This window comes from Ambystoma mexicanum, chromosome 6p (assembly GCF_040938575.1).
Source record: "Ambystoma mexicanum isolate Mex_15411 chromosome 6p, UKY_AmexF1_1, whole genome shotgun sequence".
Taxonomy (NCBI): Eukaryota; Metazoa; Chordata; class Amphibia; order Caudata; family Ambystomatidae; genus Ambystoma; species Ambystoma mexicanum.
In genome coordinates this window covers 1,157,027,723-1,157,047,227 of record NC_090935.1, presented here as the reverse complement: position 1 = coordinate 1,157,047,227, position 19,505 = coordinate 1,157,027,723, and the positions used below count along the sequence as shown (strand labels likewise).

The window sequence follows — 19,505 nt, the reverse complement described above, 5'->3', positions numbered from 1 at the left end:
TTGACTGTTCCCAAACACCCTCATTGCGCATTGGCAGTTACCATTATGGCCATTAGTACCAGAATAGGAAGGTAAGTAAGTGGGCACCACCTGTTTAAATTCACTTTCAAACGGATCAAAAAAAGTTGAGGTTATAAATCATCTTCAAAAAATTCACAGGAGCTGGCTACGATGAGTCTGGAGACACCCTGACTCGTGGAACACAAAAATATATACAGAAGACCAGGTGACAAACCTGGCCACACAGCCGCTCTCTGTTTAAGCCCTACCAAGGGCAGTGCAATTTGCAAAATTAGGGTCAACTAGTAAATGTTCACTGTATTTACAGAATGTAACTCATCCAAATAAATCTCTTAGTCGGGTCCAAAAGTAATATGCGTTTATCAAAAAGAAAATTCCAAGTTGGTCACTAATAAAATCTTAGTGAGGCCGCGGCTAACTCATCCGATAATTGTTATAGACATAAAGTGCCAATGCATTTCGGAGCATACAGCTCCTTCATCAGGGCAGGTCCAATTTACACAAACTGTGGAACATTTATACCAAAAGTATCAAGTTTTGAAAAACATAAACAAAATCGTGATTGTGATGCAAAATATAACCATGCGTGAAAACAATGTAAAAATAACATACCAATTTTCGATGAGTTGCAAGGTATATGGAAAAGGTGAATTAAGCCACACAGTAGGGAAAAGAAAAGATACCAAAATAAATAATGTGTAACTGAAATAACAGTTGATTTGAACATGATCAGAAAACCAAGAAAAGTTACCTCAAGGGATCGAGGTAGCCCGTGGAAAAAAATATGTGCGGGGAGTTGACAACAACTTCACGCCAGATCAAAGGTCTGGAAACCAGACCAAATCAATTCTTCAATCTGTAGGTGCAACAACATGTGTTTTAGTGGATTGTCTCAGAATTTGTCATTGAAACTAGTTGTAGAGGTCTGCATGCTTACCTGTACTCGTAAAGCTACGAGTGAACTGAGGCTGGGATTGCGGTCAAGCAGGGGACGCCGTTCCGCATTGCCAGGGAACAGCGTTCCCAAGGTTACTCATACTAATATAAACACGTGACCCAAATGTGTCCATTAATCGACACGATGCCGATAGGCAGTTGCACTCTATGCAATCAGGCAATTCAGGCTAAGAATCATAGAAATAAGGAATTTGCAGTAGAGCTGATGATAATTACGGAATTATAGAAGGGGAAAAAAATCGAAAATAAATATAAAAAAGAACCGGCTGATAGACATAGAACACATACTGCCGATTACACTCTATGTAATCAGACAATTCAAGCCAAGAATTCAAATAAAAAAGAATTTACAGTGAAGCTGGTGATGATTGCAGAATTATACATGGAAACCAATCGAAAAATTTATGAGAAAAAAAGGGCTGATAGACATAGAAAACATACTGACGATTGCACTCTATGCAATCAGGCAATTCAAGCCAGGAATCCAGATGAAAAAGAATTTACAGTGAAGCTACTGATAAATGTAGAATTATAAAAGGAAAAGAACAGAAAATTGAATATAAGAAAAAAGGCTAATAGACATAGAAAACATACTAACAATTGTAAGAAAAAAGGCTAATAGACATAGAAAACATACTAACAATTGTGTATGTTTTCTATGTCTATTAGCCTTTTTTCTTATATTCAATTTTCTGTTCTTTTCCTTTTATAATTCTACATTTATCAGTAGCTTCACTGTAAAGCGTCCCCTGCTTGACCGCAATCCCAGCCTCAGTTCACTCGTAGCTTTACGAGTACAGGTAAGCATGCAGACCTCTACAACTAGTTTCAATGACAAATTCTGAGACAATCCACTAAAACACATGTTGTTGCACCTACAGATTGAAGAATTGATTTGGTCTGGTTTCCAGACCTTTGATCTGGCGTGAAGTTGTTGTCAACTCCCCGCACATATTTTTTTCCACGGGCTACCTCGATCCCTTGAGGTAACTTTTCTTGGTTTTCTGATCATGTTCAAATCAACTGTGTTATTTCAGTTACACATTATTTATTTTGGTATCTTTTCTTTTCCCTACTGTGTGGCTTAATTCACCTTTTCCATATACCTTGCAACTCGAAAATTGGTATGTTATTTTTACATTGTTTTCACGCATGGTTATATTTTGTATCACAATCACGATTTTGTTTATGTTTTTCAAAACTTGATACTTTTGGTATAAATGTTCCACAGTTTGTGTAAATTGGACCTGCCCTGATGAAGGAGCTGTATGCTCCGAAATGCATTGGCACTTTGTCTATAACAATTATGGGATGAGTTAGCCGCGGCCTCACTAAGATTTTATTAGTGACCAACTTGGAATTTTCTTTTTGATAAACGCATATTACTTTTGGACCCGACTAAGAGATTTATTTGGATGAGTTACATTCTGTAAATACAGTGAACATTTACTAGTTGACCCTAATTTTGCAAATTGCACTGCCCTTGGTAGGGCTTAAACAGAGAGCGGCTGTGTGGCCAGGTTAGTCACCTGGTCTTCTGTATATACATTAGTACCAGAATACCAGTTTCGCTTATGCTCCGTGACATAGTGTCAGACCCGGAACAGTAATGCATAGTGCACATTTCCATAATGTGTAGTAATGTACATTATGAGTATCCCCCATATCCAGGAAGGCGGTTTGTCAGTTTCTTTAATGACTATTAATATACATTGCAAGTATCCACTTTCTCTGTTTTCTATAATGACTCGGATGTACGTTTGCAGTTTGTATAATGACCAGTGTTGTATTCCAGTTCTTTTAAAACCCATTAATGTATATATTGCATTTTTCAGTGATGTCTGCTAATGCCTAATCCCAGTTTCTATAACATTCATTTTTCATCTTCAGCATGCCCAATCACACTCCAGTTTCTAATGTTTGTTATGCTCCACTTAATTCGCATGGCACACAACTCTCATGAATGCTAGCTTTACGAATATTTGAATGTAACCAAAAATCGTTGCTAGGTGCGCAGGATGCCCCATGTACCCGTGCAAACTCTGCATATGTGTAGGGAGTTTGTACATAGTACCACTGAAAGATAAACCATGCACGCTGGACAACGACTGTGCATTCAACGCAATTCTAGTGGTTGTTTTAGCAAAAAGGCTGCACTGTATGCATGCAGTACAAGAGCTTGCCAACGGCATTGTTGCACCTTTGCTTGTAGCATCAACCTAATTGCTGAATGTGCATGATACATATGCATCAGCAGTATTTGTGCGGCTGGCCATACTGCCACTTGCAGCATGGGTTCAACTGCCCAATTTGTGCAGAGCGCACTAGAGTTTGTTCAAGTTTACTGAAGCGTCTACAAAAACGTTTTTTGAACTTATAAAAGGAGTGTTAATCTGTGAGCAAAATATGTAATCCCTTCTCATCTCCCTTATCCTGTGGACAATCAACAGAAACAAGGTCAGACAAAAGCTGTTAGAGGAATTGGCACCAGCAGCCCTTTCATGCTTCCTTGCTTAAATATAGCCGCAAAATTAATTGCTTCCACTTGCATGCAAGCAGCATAAATTACTTAAAACACAAGAATTCTATGCCAAGACCGGAGGCGAGCATTATACCTAACTTTTTTAATTGCTGCTTCCAACAGCACTTCAAAAAAAGTTTAAAACCTCTTTCTTTTTTTTTTTTTTAATATCTGCTACTGGCTGTAAAACAACTCTGTCTATAAACAAAAAAGGAGAGAAAAGAAACTACACATCCCCATGAACCTCTCCTGTATGGTAGTCCTGAGCCTCCGTCTCGCTCCTCCAATCAGGGCTCATCCATAGCTACATATCTGTCTCCACAGGTTCTTTCCTCTTCTTTTTTGCTGCTTACTGGCAGTTCAGACCTGGCAGCTCGAAAGTCTCCCGTTCGGCCTCGACTCAGCCCCCTAGGCCTTTACCAAGCTGATGAGGCCAGTAGGCACTGCGCTACGAGAACAAGGTATCCGTCTGATCATCTATTTAGACGACATCCTATTCATGGTAAACGACAGAGAAAGGCTCACCAAGCAGGTGCGGTCGGCAATTTCGACAATATCGGGGTTAGGTTTCCTAGTGAACAGGAGAAATCGACTCGAACGCCGAGCAGGAGAACAGAGTTCCTGGGTTTCACGATAGACACCCAGAAGGCAACCTTATAACTGCCTGCTCTTAAGATGAGAGCGATAAAGAAGGATCTGAGAGCAGCTCTTGGGAGTCCCGATTATATTGCTTTGGAATCTAGAAGTAGTGGGCCTACTCGCAGCATCTATCCAAACGATCTTTCCCGGTCCACTTCACTATCGAGCCCTAAAGAGGCTATAAATCTAATATCTGCTATCAGTTAATGCCGCTAGACGAGGACAACAAGGCAGAACTCCTTTGGTGGCTTCACGATATGGAAGAGCCATCTTTAGAGATGTTTCAGAACTCGTAGAGTACGACGCCAGCAGTTCAGGCTGGGGCGCCAGGTGTGGCCAGACAAACGGGAGGGAACTGGTCTCAAAAAGAACTCGGTCTACATATGTACTGCCTGGAGCTTCTGGCAGGCTCTTTTGCAGTGAAAGCGTTTGTCAAGGATGGACAACATCTCAGCAGTGAGATGTATAAACAAGTTAACGTGGACAAAATTCAAAATGCTAGCAGAGCTGGCAAAAGACTTCAGGCATTTTTGCCTGGAGAAAAAGATCTCAGTCACAGCAGAGTATCTGCCGGGAGTTCAGAACACACAAGCAGACTGGGACTCCCGGTATCTCCTAGACTCATGCGACTGGAGACTACACAGATCAGTTTTCGAGAAGTTACAGCAGGTGTGGGGTCACTTCAATACAGATCTTTTCGCCTCGAGGCTCAATACCCAGCTGCCGAAGTACTTCAGTTGGAGACTAGATCCGGAGGCCTTGGGGACGGACGCCTTCATACACAGTTGGGAGGAACAAGTCCATTATGCGTTTCCCACATTCGCGATGCTGGTGAGGGTACTAGCAAAGGTTTGCAGGGACAAATCGGAGTTAGTGAGGGCGACACCAGAATGGAAATAGCAAGCTTGGTTTCCAGTTCTGAGGGAACTTTATTTGGATTTCCACCGGAGCATTCCGCAGAGGGCAGATCCCTAAACAGATCTGTTGGGATCACAGTACCCGCTAGTCCAGGGTCAGACCCTAACATTAATAGCATGCAGAGTTTCAGGCGCAGATGGTGTTTTCCAGGACTTTCAGAGGAAGCTACGGAGCTCATCTGGGTATCCTGGGATCCTTCCACCATACGGAGCTATAGTTTCGCTTGGCAAGCCTGGGAATTAGTAGGGGGAGGAGTGTTTATCCCCTTTCAGCCCCTATAAGGCAAGTAATCAACTTTCTAGAGAGCCTGCCCAGTCAGGGGAGAACATTCAGAACAGTAGGGGGTTTATAGATCAGCCATCTCAGCCGGGCACAAGCTAGTAGACAGAGCACCAGTAGGAGAGCATCCAGCCGTAGCCAGATTGATAAAGGGAGTGAAAGTGAGCAGACCACCTCAGCTGAAATATTCTTCTTTGTGGGATGTTAACAGGGTTCTAAGTTTGTTGGAACAACGGCTGAGTAACGACTTCCTGTCTGGGAAACATTATCAGGGAAGTTGGCCACTTTACTTTTCCTAGCATCCTGCAAAAGAGTTTCAGATGTAAAGGCTTTAGAGATTGTCAGAAAAATGTTTTATCCAGAAGGGATAGCATTTAATATTGCGCAGCACACGAAGACCGACTCCTCTGTAATCACCTACCCACATTATTGATAGCGCGCAGGAAACCGTATCACACGGTAGCATCAGCTACCATAGCAAGATGGGCAAAAGAAATCGTGGCCTTAGCAGTGGTTGATATTTCTTTATTCAGAGCTCATTCAACTAGAGGAGCTACGGCTTCCAAGGCTTTTGCAGCGGGTGTTCCGCTGCAGGAGATTGTGAAAGCGGCAGATTGGTCTAGTAACCCTGTGTTCAGAACTTTCTACTTTAAGCCGGTTTCCACTATTGCCATGGCTGTGGTAGAGAGCTTTGAACAAGCATAATGCTTGCCTCCGGTCTTGACATAGAATGAAGATTACTGAAGCACTTAGGGCAGGAAGTCTTGATTCTATTAAAGACACAGAGGCAAGCATTATCACACCTAGCGGATACACTGATAGTTTATTGGACAGTATATTTTCCATGATTTTAGAAGTAGCGTATTCCCCTCCCTAACAGTATGTCCCTCTATCAATGGAGGAGATGACCAGAAGGGCATTAGAAAATAGCCGCTCGCAGGGAGGATAATCAGTCGACTGACGACAAGAGTTACTTGAGCACAGGAGTGGTTTCAGAGGACTCTGAGGAAGTTACCTGTTTTTGTTAAGACTTTTAACAAGATGTTCAGGGAGATGCATCCAAAAAGAAGAGGAAAGGTTCTGGGGAGAAGGGGATATATAGCTATGGATGAGCCCTGATTGGAGTAGTGAGACTGAGGCTCAGGACTAAAATGCAAGAGAGGTTCATGGGGATTTGTAGTTTTATCTCCTTTTGTTGATAGAGTTGTTTTACAGCCAGTAGATGATGTAAAAAAAAATAAAGAAGTTTACCTTTTTTTTAAAAAGTGCTGTTGGAAGCAGTAATTGAGGAAATTAAGCATAATGCTCGCCGCCGTGTCTTTAATAGAATCAAGATTTCCTGCCTCGAGCGCTTGGGTAATCTTCATTCTCCTGCACCATTGTCACAGGAAAATTAAAAAGGCAGTTTTTCAGCAAAAAGCATTACCTGCCATTTTATCTCCAGTCTTGCAAAATGCTTCCTTTCAATCTTGCACTCCTTAATCAAATGCCAGTGAGCATTCAAACTGAGCTAGAGTCTGTTTAGCTCACCTAAATCTGAAAATGAAATCTTCGCACATCCTAGAGATGAGCAAAATTGTAATATCTAAATCTGATTAAACACCCTTTTTGACATTCTTTTTCAGGTAGAACATGGTTTGTATGCCACTTAACTTGACCACAAGACCTTGGAACCAAACTGAAACGACAATCAAACAGGGAAATCAAAGAACAGACTTACAGAATACACAATGGCACAGACAACACCTAGGACCGACTAAGGGAAACTCCTACAAGAAAGACGACACTAGGTGGTACAGAACGCAAGTGACAACCCCATGAGGACAGAAGAATAACAAACAACTCAGAAAGGGCACAGGGTACAGGCGTAGGTCTCTAGTAAACCGATCCGAAAAGACTGGTTTGCAGCAATGACAAACTGGGATTAATGGGTGGCCAAACACAAAGATCGAAACAGAGTAGCAGACTTAACTTAATGACTGAGAGATGAAACAGCCTTATCATGCTGATACCTAATCACCCAAAGGAAGATAACCTCGCTAAATCACGAAGAAGACAGAATAAGAGTGTGCATTTATCCTAACAACAAGGCTAATAACCAACCCCACAAAACTACTAAAAACCCCTTTGCTCCTCACACACTCTGACCAAACACACCTCTTAAAACCGCAGTAACCGTACGCACTTCACCTCACTGCAACAATAAATGCACCACACAGACCCACACACAACAGCACACGACGGACTCTGAACCAAATACCACACCAATATGCTCGGCGTACAGTGTTAACCTAACTGAAGCTGCTAACAGTACTTCTCAGCTCACTTGCTCTTTTCCAAACTGTGTCCAACTAACACGCATAATCCTAACCTACCCTCTTTGTTTCAGATCCGCCAGAGCACCCGGGGACCACTCCGGTGGTGATAGTGCGCAGTGCAAATATCCTTTAACATTAACATTGTAGATGACAATTTTATTTACAAGGATTATTGCATGCTAACATTAATGGTACTGGGAAGCTGGACATTGAGCGCAACAATGGACTGTTTAAAATCATTCAAACGTCATGCAGACTTTCCCTCTTTAACACAGTGTGTTTTTGATGATTAGTGGCCTGACTGCCCTTGTGCAAGGATCGTTCATTTATACAAAGCAAATGCAACAGTAGAGATGAAAAAGGCTATAGCAGGTTTAAGTCTATGCCCTCCTTTCATTAAAGAAAAGTGATCAAAGCCATTTTGAATAATCTGGGAAATGAAGTGTGTAGAAAATAACTCCTCGGACGAGTGGTCTAATTGTGGCTGAAAATAAATATATATTTTGTGGTTCATCGTAATAAATCATTAAAAATCATTAATTATCTTCTAGAACTCATTGATACAACTTGCACATTGCTGCTGTTGAACCCGGACTTCGCTACTGCGTGGAATGTAAGGTATGTTGCAATATTTTCTAAAGTAGAAGTCGTTGGTTCCTGTTAAATCACTGTGTATGGCTGTTAGGTTTACACTGGCAGGATAGCAATTTCACTAGTCATATGATCCAAAATAAATGCCTTCTTGACTCAATGGTCAACCACTACCAAAGTGAGGGAAAGGCAAGCTCTCCTATTAATTGGTTGCTTCTGCTTTGCCTTTCTCTTCATAAATGAATGTGAAGTGTGATTTAAATGGTCATTTGACCTGCCTGCGCATTCATAGGTCTCTCACTGGCTCTCATGGAATTGCAGACTAAACTTTAAAATCCTGCTATGAGGAACAAGTCTGCCTGCCTTTTAAATTTCTACTCATCTTTTTGTCAGAACAATAGAATCCTAGTGGTCTGGTTTTCACTGTGATATTCAGCAACAAGATTCCTAGCCGCCTTTTCTTATTTTGAAGGCATCCCCCCATCTTATCTAATACATCAGTTGGCTTGCGAGATGGATAAAAGCCATCACAATGTTTTCAAAAGTATACAACGTAGGTGGATCATCAGTGATGAGCGATCCTAATCTCTATAGTCTTAAATTTAATTTTTGGAATATCTTCTTGTAAAACGCATTGTCTATTTAGCTTTTTATCAAGGCCTTTTCTATTTGTTCTTTGTGGGCAATGGGAGTACCACCAAAGCCACTCAATTGTCGTGCATCTGCAACCTATGATCCCCTGTTTTTCCCCATTATCTGCCACACTGCCCTAGGCTTTCTTTTTAAACCCTTTAAGCTTTAACAAATCAATTTTGTTAGCTTTACTTTGAATTGTTTTTTTATAGAATTGCACTTTTTCCTAAGGGATTTTCTCATGTTACCAGACTAGATATAGTGCCAGACTGAGGCATATACTGTTGGGCTACTGGATTCCCTTCTACCACATCTCGTTTATTCTTCCCACCCCTACTTCCCCAACGACTTTCATCAAACTGTCACCAGGATGTTGCCAAACCCTTGCTGTTGGACATGATCAAATCTTTTCCTCAGGCTTCATCAGGGAGTAGTTTTTACTCTAGCCTCTTTGTGGCTTTGAAGGAGGACCAAAGCGGTCATTGTGGCTCATTCTGGACCTTGCCAACCTCCACACTATCTTCCAGTGAAGAGAATGAAGATATCACAAAAGCTTAGGTATTATCAAAGCTTCAGGGGAGAGGCTGGATATGCATGATGAACTTCCACGATGCATTCATGCCCATTCTGATTTGGGTTCTGAACTGCTGGCTCCTGCAGTTCACATTAGAGACCCACTTTACCAGTTCACGGTCCTTCCCTTTGGTCTAAATTCAGCTTCCAGGGTCTTCACCAAGGCGTTGGTGGTGTTGATTGCTTTTCTGCGGCAGAATGAGGTCAAGTCTGCCCCTACTTGGGATGACTGTTATCTGGGCTTGCAAACAGAATAGTGTTCTTCATACCCTTAACATCACACTGGAGATGGTTGCAAAAGAATCCTCTCTCCACTCAGAGGATTCACAATTCTAGTTTTGATTCAGCTGGTCAAAGCTCCCTCTCCTTCCTCTGCTGCACAGAGGATCCCAGACAGCCAATCTCTATTCACAGCCTTCAACTACGACGCGTTGTAGTTGTAGAGGACTCTAGATCTTAAGGGCTTCTGCATGCTATTAGTTAATCATGCCATGTTTCTCTTGAAACTAAACTGATTTTGGAGTCAGTGGTGATGTGCATCAGGCTCCGTCCACCTTGGTTTCAGTCCCAGTCGGTGTGGACATTTACTGGTGTATGTAGATCATCAACTTGACGGTGGTGCCCCCTTTCTGTAACTGCAGCACAAAATGGCACTTGAAGGGTCATGATCTAGGGTTACCTCACTACTGTCCACATACATGTTCTGAAACTTAAAGCAATCTTTCTAGCGATTCTTAACTTCTGTGGAAGGCCGCCTGGTCGTGTTCTTGAACGACAACACCACTGACATTTTTTTTTAAAGAAACAAAGGTTTTCTATCCTTTGAAGGCTGGCAGTTAAATTATGGAATTGGTGCATTCAAAATCAGTTACTCTGGTAGTGTACTTGGCAGGGGATCTGAATACTCAGGTGATTGCCCTGATTAGGATGAAGGAGGCACCTCGCAAGTGGGAGACTTCATGGGTGATTTGAGCACCGATCTACCAGCAGTGGTGCTGTTTGCTTGTTGACCTTTTTACAATGTTTCAGGACTAGTAATATCTGCTTCATGCCTCATGGAGGTGGTGGGGACCCCATTCCTCTCCTGTGGGGGGTGACTAGAAACTTGTGTTTTCCAAACACAGTGCTTGTTGACAAGATTTTGTGGCATATTATTCTGGTTGCCCCTCACCAGCCAAACAGAACATGGTTTTCAGAGCTGTTTGAGTTTTTTATCTGCCTCTGATATTGGTGCCACTGAGTAGAGATCTCCTAAATCTCTGCGGGGGATCAGGAGGTTATCCTTTAGACATACTCTTTCCTTAGCTACTTAGTCTCTGGGGATCAGATTTTTGGAGATCTGGGACTTTCCTCAAAGAACACAGACATTCTGAAGGTGGCCACGAACCCGGCCACTAGATCACTTTATGCCAGCAAATGGACAAGATTTTTGCCAGTGGTGCATGGAGATGCAGGTTAACTCTCTTGAGGTTTTCTTGGGTTATGTTTTGTCTTTCATCTCATTCCTGGATGGATAGAGGATCAAGCTGGATCCTTGCAGGACCTATTTGTGTGTGTTTACCTCTTACCTAAATTAATGCTTTACTCTTTTACTGGGTAAATCATTTGTTAAAGGACAAATTATTGAACATCTCCATCTCTTCTTGGCATTTTGCAAGCCCTGCCTATCTTGGGACTTGAACATATTGCTGCCGACCTTGTTCACAAGCTCTTGGACCCTGCGACTTTGGCAGATCACAGCCTAGTAACGTGAAAGACTGTTCTTTGTGCTAATCACATCTGCATGTAGGGTCACTGGTGCAGGCGCTCTGTTCTAATGATACTTATCCAAGATTCCCGGAAATCGTTGCACTTGGAACACAGGGCAATTGATGAATCTAAAGTGTCCTCTAGGTCCTATGTTCTTTCTTGGATCACACCCTTCTTTTTTTTATCGAAGGTGGTTTCAGAGTTCGTTCTCAACCAGGAAATGTCCTTACCGGTTTTCTTCCCTTACCCATATTCTGACACACGGATTATTATCCACAATTTTGACATAAGCAGAGCTCTCAAGTTTTACTTGTAGCTTACAACGTGTATACGCACCATCTCTTTGTGAAAAATTGAGCATTAAACCAAGGCCTCTATGTCCATTTTGTTCACGCAAAGATGGCTTCTGTTACTTTCCAACAGCTTGTTCCCCAGGAAGACATTTGTAGGGCAGACACCTGGGCTATGCCTCTCTCATTCCATAAGCATTACTCCCCGCATACCAGTTCTAGAATCCATGCTAATTTCAGACAGGCAGTCCGTGAATATTTTATGTTGAGAACTCTTTAAATGTTTTCTCAATGTTTTCTCTGCTGCATATGCATTGCCATTCTCCCATAGGACTGCTGGGTGCTTTTGCATTTCCCATATCTATGTAGGAAAGGGTAAGGCTAGCACACAGGTTCCACAACTAGCTACCCCACTTTTACACACTTGGGTCATGGGAACTTCCCAGTAGGTCATGGGAACTTCCCAGTCGCACTGTGCACATTTGCCAAGACTTAATTAGGCAATCGAACAACAGGTCAGTAGAAAAATACACATTTTAATTCATATACACATTTAAAAAATAACATAGAAGGTACAACAATAGACAAAAATTGTTGAATCGAAACCGAAACAAAAATGTCCAAATGATATTTTAACACATGAACCAAAAATATCCTGTGTATACTATTCTTGGTGATTTAGTGCGGTTAGTAACACAAGTGAGGGGCTGTTGTCGTGTTCATGTACATGCATTGGCCCTCTCTATTTGCTGTCTACACCAATTAATGTTTCTGGATTTGAAGAAAACACCATCATAAACCAACCAACCAATCTATTCTATGGGCTCCTTCAAAACCGTCTTCAGGACACTTGACAAAGATGGAGCGTGCAAACATGGCACGTTACATTATGCACATTAGACCATGTGCAATGGATACTACAATACAAAAATGACAGTCATATTTTAAAAACAGACCTATACCGTATATATGATGATGACGTGGGTTCACTTCCCATTCAACTGACCTTTCATTTCTTCCAGGTGTGTAAAGTGGTTTGTTATAGATTCTTCAAATGATGGATCTATCCAGTCAATTCGTACAACTCAGAACTGTATAAAAAAGATGTAAGGCCACAGTTGCTTCTTTTATGGAAATCCAATTAATTCAGTGTTTAACTTTATTCGTTCACAATCATTCAATTTGTTCTTGCAGGATTTGTTCGTCATTTTTATTCCACATGTGTTGTCATAATTACCTGCTCAGATGTGTAGATTTTCACTTGCAGGAGAAATTGCAGATGGTTTTGTCTATTGGATTCGATCACATCGGTAGCTCGGTTTCCACCGTCTGTCTTGCGCCTCGCGTTTGTGCACTGCAATAAAAGCATTTTCTCTGACGTGTTTGCACTGTGGTTTGCTTTCAAAACTCATGCGGTACACTATAAACCAACATATGTCTATCCATTTGTCATGACCGGCCTTATGCAAGCGGCAAGTAAAAAATTATCTCAAAATGTACCTTCCGTGCGTGAACAGCAGTTCGAGGTGCCGTCCAGCTTGGAATTGAGGGATTGAATTTCCTTCAGTTTCACTTTGCGCTGCGTGAGCACAGTATTTCTCGGGTGTCTCAAAACCTTATAGGAAGTCGATCTATAGTATAGAAATAGAATCACTTTTTAGTACTCTTGTACCGACTCAATTCTTACGTGTGTTTTTCTTGAATACCGGTATCTCCTATCGAGTATAATCGCATTTACTTCCCATCCGATTTGCCGCTTATCAACCAAAACACTGTTGTAACCACGGGAGAACGCTGCCCGTCGTTTGTTTTAATAGAAGTGACGTGACCTATCGCACTGTATATAACAATCAGGACTGTTTCGGGGTTGCCTACTATGGGTTACCAAGTTTGATGTTCACACTTAAGAAACACACAGTTTTTTGTTGAAGTATAAGTTTTGGAAGAGCAACATGTCTCCAAGTAACCTTGCTCTTCCAAAACCTATACTTATACTTAAACAAAAAACTGTGTTTCTTAAGTGTGACCTATCACACGCCATCTAGACACAGCTGTTACCTTATGAAGAATGCTGCAGGAGGTGTTGCTTGAAGCTCACACATGTTATTTATCATATTCAGGCTGTTATACAACCATATGGATGATTTATTCATCCTTATTCATGGTGCAAAAAGTAACTAGATTCTTTATAATTAGGAGTATAGATGTAGCCCATGTGCAGCACGATTGTTAAATACGGTTACACAGTCAACAGACTGTCATTCAAGTGTACATATGATTGGAAATGGTGACATTTTAACTGTGACACAGAAATTAGTGTTAAACAGACTAACTGCCACTACTATCAGATGTATATATAATTAAGTATTTATGTTTTAGCTAACTGTGACACTGATATTAGTGCTAGTGAATAAACAAATTCCACTCAGTGGACACATTAAAACCATTCTTGACCGATTTTAAAGATCCAATTCTGTTCAAGCTTTTTTAATGACAAATCCCTGTCTCCTCCCCGTGGATGAAGTGCAATTGTTTGTATAATAAACCAATAGATGTCTTCATGGCTATGTTTAGCCTCCTTAAAATGTGCAACTAAAGTCTTATCCGCTACCCAGTTTTTCACACACGACCGGTGTTCGTAACTTCTCTGGCGTATTGGTCTTTGTTTTGCCTATATATAGTAGTCCACACGGACATTTTATTCCATATATGGCCCACTTAGTGAGGCAGTTGGTGTCATGATGCCTACTCCCGGGAAGCCAGTTCAGGACCAGCGTCCCCGAAAGCAGACATGTCCCCAGGGAGGGACCCAGCAACCCCTTATAGGGGCTCTTTGGACATTGTCCTGGCGCCTTTGGCGCCAGGCTCATAGAAGGCATCAGTCCTGGCACCATAGGCGCCAGGCTCATTATGGGAGTGCTTGGATGGACTTAACTGATGCAGACCATGCTGCCGGATCCAGACTTCCTTGAGGTCTGAAAGTGACTATTTTACCTATGGGACTATTTTACCACTCGGGCGTGGCTGAGGAAGAATACTTACCTGGAACTACTTTGGGGGCTATTTAAACCACGCCCAGACAGCAGCTCACGCTTCGCGTTGTTCTGCATCTAGCAGCTGGACGCTCACCGTGTCTGCTCCTGCATCCTGGCTCCAGCCACGCCCGCCTGCAACCTGGAACACCTGAAAAGGAAGGAAAGGAGAGAAAGGTGAATAATTGAACTTTACCTACCTCCATCCGGAGTCCGGAACCATCACTCCGACGATCCTGAGAAAAGACATTATTTTTAGAAGCGCATCGCTCGCTGCAGCGCGGCGTTGCACTCACCTTCACGAGGCGCCCTCGGACTCTTCAGCGACCATTGGCACCATCCGTCGCCTTTCATCGCCTAAGGAGAAAAAGAGACGAAACAAAGGTGAGCGAAGGAACAGATTGAGGAAGGCCTGATTCTTCCACCTTAAGACTTACCTGATTATTGTTGGGACAATCTTTCCTCACCTCGGGTCGGTGCTGCTTCTTTGGCACTTCCGTACCCCGGCCCCTAAGGGGAAAAAGGCACACGCATTAGTGGGTGAAAGCAAGATCACTAAGGGAACCATCCATCAAAAAGACTCACCAGAGTTTACCCTCGGCGAATCCATTCCTCAACGCGGATTCTTCATCCTGCAACTGAAATAGAGAAAAGGACAACGGACAATTAAGGCTTGAACTTTTGCAACTGAATACTTACGGCCTCATATCGGAAAAGTCAAGCGGAGTTGAATACTCGCCAAACCCGAGATCCAGTGAAGTAACTGGAAATCAACGCGCCCCTGCATCGGAAGCAGGATGGAGAGCTTGTCCTTTCAGACTCTAAGGTGAGACTCTACGGGGAATCGCGGAGGGGGTTCGAGGAGTGTGAGAGGGGGAAGGGGGAATCCGACACATTATCCAGCAGACAGTTAATCCCCTTTTCCATCTACAGAAGGATTCTTCTACGGGCCAGACAGGCGAGGTTTGGGGGTCCGGTCCAGTCCGTTTTCCGAGTCCTGCGCATCATCTTAGAAGAGGTCATAGCAGTCCAGAACAGGTTGGCGCCTCCGTGGGAATCAGGTGAGCGTTACAGTTGGTAAATGTTTTTAAATGCCATATACAACCTTTAAGGTAGAGTTCTTTGATATTCCCTGTCAAATGACAGAAGGAACAATTGCCGCAATTAAAGTGGCCAATCACCGGAGGGAGCTGCCACAGCGTGGTTTGGGCAGAGGGCTTATCTTTTAGAAGTGCATAAGTATGCACTAGCCTGTCCCTTAAATTGGGCATTCTTTTGAAGGCAAAACGAGGTTGGTTTATCTGGAAGTCATCCGTATTAATCAACCTCCAATGTTTTAGGATGCTTCTCCATAAGCCATTGCTAATAGGGGGAGAATGGAGTAACACATGATTTTGTCATTCTGGATCTTATTCTGTTTAGTCAAGCACATCTGTCTATTAGTATGACTGGCATGTTTTCGTGACCTTCTAATAACGTGCAAGGATATTCACAATCTCTTAGTTTTACACCCAGTCCTTTACTGTTGGCCTCGAAATCCTCTATTTTGCTATAGTTTTGTCTAATATGAAGAAACTGTCCATAGGGGAGATTTTCCCACAGGCTGAGTGGATGAAAACTACTAAATGACAGAAGAGTGTTTTTATCTGTTGATTTCTTAAACCAGTGGTACGAATTTTGTTATCTATAGACCTGTTTATCGAGGTCCAAGAACGCAATCTTGTGTCTATTTATTGTCGTGGTGAAGTTAATAGATGGTTCCTGGGTATTCAGCCATGACAAAAAAGTAAATAAGGTTTCCCTCCCTCCGCTCCATAACAGAAATACATAGTCTATATAACGGTGCCATGATATTTTATATGGTCACGAAAAGGATTAGTGTCAGAGTATACTGAATTTAATTCAAAATTATCCATATACAAGTTAGCCAAGTCGGGGGCAAAGGTAGCCCCCATACTTTCTGTGAAGTTGTTGATGATAGGTTCCATCACAGAGGGAAAAAGTTTTGCGTGAGGGCTAGCCTGATGCATTCAGTAATGAAATCGGAACGGACTGTCAGAACCTCCAGTCTTGCGCAGAGGTAGCACGAACACCTACCTCCCCGTAGGGTCTTGGCGCCTGTGAATGTATAAACCACAGGCCACTGCGTCCCGCCGGAGAAAGAGGCTTCAGGTCCGCAGGATTGGATAGATGGGGGTGATTAGCTAAACCGGGTCGAGGGTTAGGTGAAGGTATGTAATGGGTATGGGGTTTTGGGAAAGGTACTCGGCGTTGCAGAAACTCTGCCCACTCACTCTACACACATACACACACTAGACCTCCAATGTCCCGGTTACTGTTGGCCTTTAGGCCCTTGTGCTTAACAACCTTGCGTACATTAACATGAGGTGTTGAACACAACATTGCTCCCCTTGACCTATACTTGTGCAGTTGTAACGTTATTGCAGGCAACATGCTGGTTGCTTGGAACACACAACCAGCCCTCAATAGCCTTCAATCAAAGGTTAGGCACTTAGCTTTGTGTTGTAGTGCTCAGTGGCTTTTTCCACAAACAGCAGTCTCAGAGTCCAACTTCTGTGTTGGGAACGTAAGCTCCACTACAAGCAAACCAAAGAAAACTGAGCCTGCGCAGCGGAAGCAAGATACTCATGTGCGGTATTCTGCCTTATTCACAACATAACACTAGCAAGGAACTTTAGCTACGAAACTTCGCCTTTCAAGCATTCCTCATTAGAGAGTTCAGCTGACTCGAACAGCACCCGTCCCCACTTGCATGCGGGTGCTGGTTACGCAGTGTCCGGAATCGGCTGTCAGCTGAGACAAGCTCCGGTTACTGTGCGTTACCCCAACTGTTTCGGCTTGGTACGTCCCTCAGAACAGCTTTGCCACACTGAACTCTGTCAGCGTTCTATCCGAACACTGTGACACTGTTTGCCCTGACTTTCGTAAAGGCACAGTCATCGTTCGCAAACAACTCCGAAATAGCATTCGCTTTTTTGCGCAATCAAGATAAGTACTTCTGAGCAGGGCCTTCAGTGTGCACAGGCGGGGAACGGCCCTGCGGTGCGTAGCCTGCAGGAGCCCCTGGATCGCACGTCTGCTTCCTCCCGATGCCATCAGCACACGCGGAGGCTTTCAGGTGGGGACGTGTGCATGTGCGTAATGTTGGGTGTGGTCCTGGCAGTTCCAGAAAGCTTGTACCCACACGGGCCTACTGGGTAATGTAGTCTCTTGGCCTTTTCCACGCTTCTGGGTGTTTTCAGTACACGCCAAGCCTTATTCCTGCAAATAATGCAAAGGAGCTTCCTAAAATAGATCCACTTATGTCCTTTGGCTCTTCTCCTTGGATCATCCTGCTGAATGTCACTATCAATAACCACTGAGCACACCTTACCACTGCTTGTCACATGCCGGTTTCTGACGGGGACTGCCCGATCTCTTTTTTCCAGATGGGTGCATGATCTAAACACACCTCATTTGTGCAATACTTGTATACAGAGATTCCACATCTAATGTTACAAGTAGGTCCTCTGTATTAATGTCCAGATGTGCTACGATTTTTTATCATGGATGTTGAGTCTTCCCATATGAATTCATCTTGCTAACAAAAGGTCTTAAATATAAGTCTGCATACATCGACAACGGTCCTAATAAGGAGCCGATGGCAGAAACAATGGGTCTACCTGGAGGTGTACGTTAATGCACTTTGGGTAAACAATAGAATGCTGGAGTCACTTGATTATGTTTGACCAAAAATGTTCCTTCATATTGGTCAATCCATCCTTCACTGAAGGCATGACTCATTAGACTTTCTATTTCTTTGGTGATTCTAATGATAGGAATACCACAAAGAACTTAATGACATCCGATTTTATAAAGTTGTTTTTTTTACCTCTGCTTGATATAGGTTAGTGTCCCAGCGAACAATTCCTCTGTCTTTATCTGCCGGTTTTACCAGAAACGGCGAGTTCTCCTCGCAGTTCTTTCAGCCTTCATTAGATTATCTGAATATTGGTTCTTTGTACTACAGAGGTAGTCAACCTCTCTCAGTATTTTATTTTCTAAAGCTAATATTTCTGGTGAGGGACATGTAATATCTTATGGTTACTTACCATATGGACTACTGTTCTCCTAGTTCATAGTCGCTTTTGTTCCCATCCACCCTCCGACCGTACCTTGCGACAAATCTTGGATGTTGTCCCTTCTATAAGGGAAGACACTTCTCATGGGACATGGGCTGTGCAGCCACAGTCAAATAATTTTCCTGGGGTTGGTGCACCATGGGAGGATCACATGGGGAGGGAAACACCTTATAGGAGGAGGGATGACCCACTAGGGAGAATGCAGTATTTATCCAGCCCTTCACAACCTCTTACCCTATAGTGTCCAGTAGCTCCCTACACTTCCATATACCTGTGTAAGGTAGACACCACCTCCTTAACAAGTACTGGGATGAGGAAGAGTAGGGACTACGGATGTGACTCATGTAGAAAAACTGAGACGAGCAAGAACATCAGTACCTCAGTGAATCATAGCAGTGAGGATACTGTGACGAGGAAAATGTGTGCAGTGATGAATAATACTTCAAAGGACCAACACACGCAGTCTAGTCAATATGGACAATTAATTGCAATGAGTTCTTTAAAAGGAAAGGATGGACTAGCTCTTTCGAACTGATGACCCTGGAGGAACTGCAAAGTTCAAGAAAGCTGGAGAACGGGCCGGGATGTTGTGAGAAGGGAAAGCGAGTCCAGAGTCGAACAGACACGAAGGAGAAGCCGAGGGAGAAACTGCCAGCGAACCAGGAGATCGTAGAGCGGAGTGCGTGCGAAGCAGAAGTGTAGCCGCCTGGAGAAACGCAGCTCCTGCAGAGCCACCACAGACCGCAGCAAGTGAACAACAGTGAGGAAACCACATGGCTGACAATCTGCATCCGAAAAGCGCCCGACACAGCCGCTGAGGAAAAGTTACGCGCGTGGAATGG

At 43.1% G+C, this 19,505-nt stretch overlaps 1 protein-coding gene across 2 annotated transcripts in view; it reads left to right on the top strand.

Annotated features, from left to right (window-relative positions):
* The window catches only part of PTAR1 (protein prenyltransferase alpha subunit repeat containing 1), a 523,154-nt gene that overhangs the window by 167,344 nt on the left and 336,305 nt on the right, over positions 1 to 19,505 (top strand). For both annotated transcript variants that reach the window (XM_069625789.1, XM_069625790.1), the window contains exon 3: positions 8,205 to 8,271. In XM_069625789.1, coding sequence (XP_069481890.1) covers positions 8,205 to 8,271 — 67 coding nt within the window. The remainder of the gene's footprint in view (positions 1 to 8,204; positions 8,272 to 19,505) is intronic.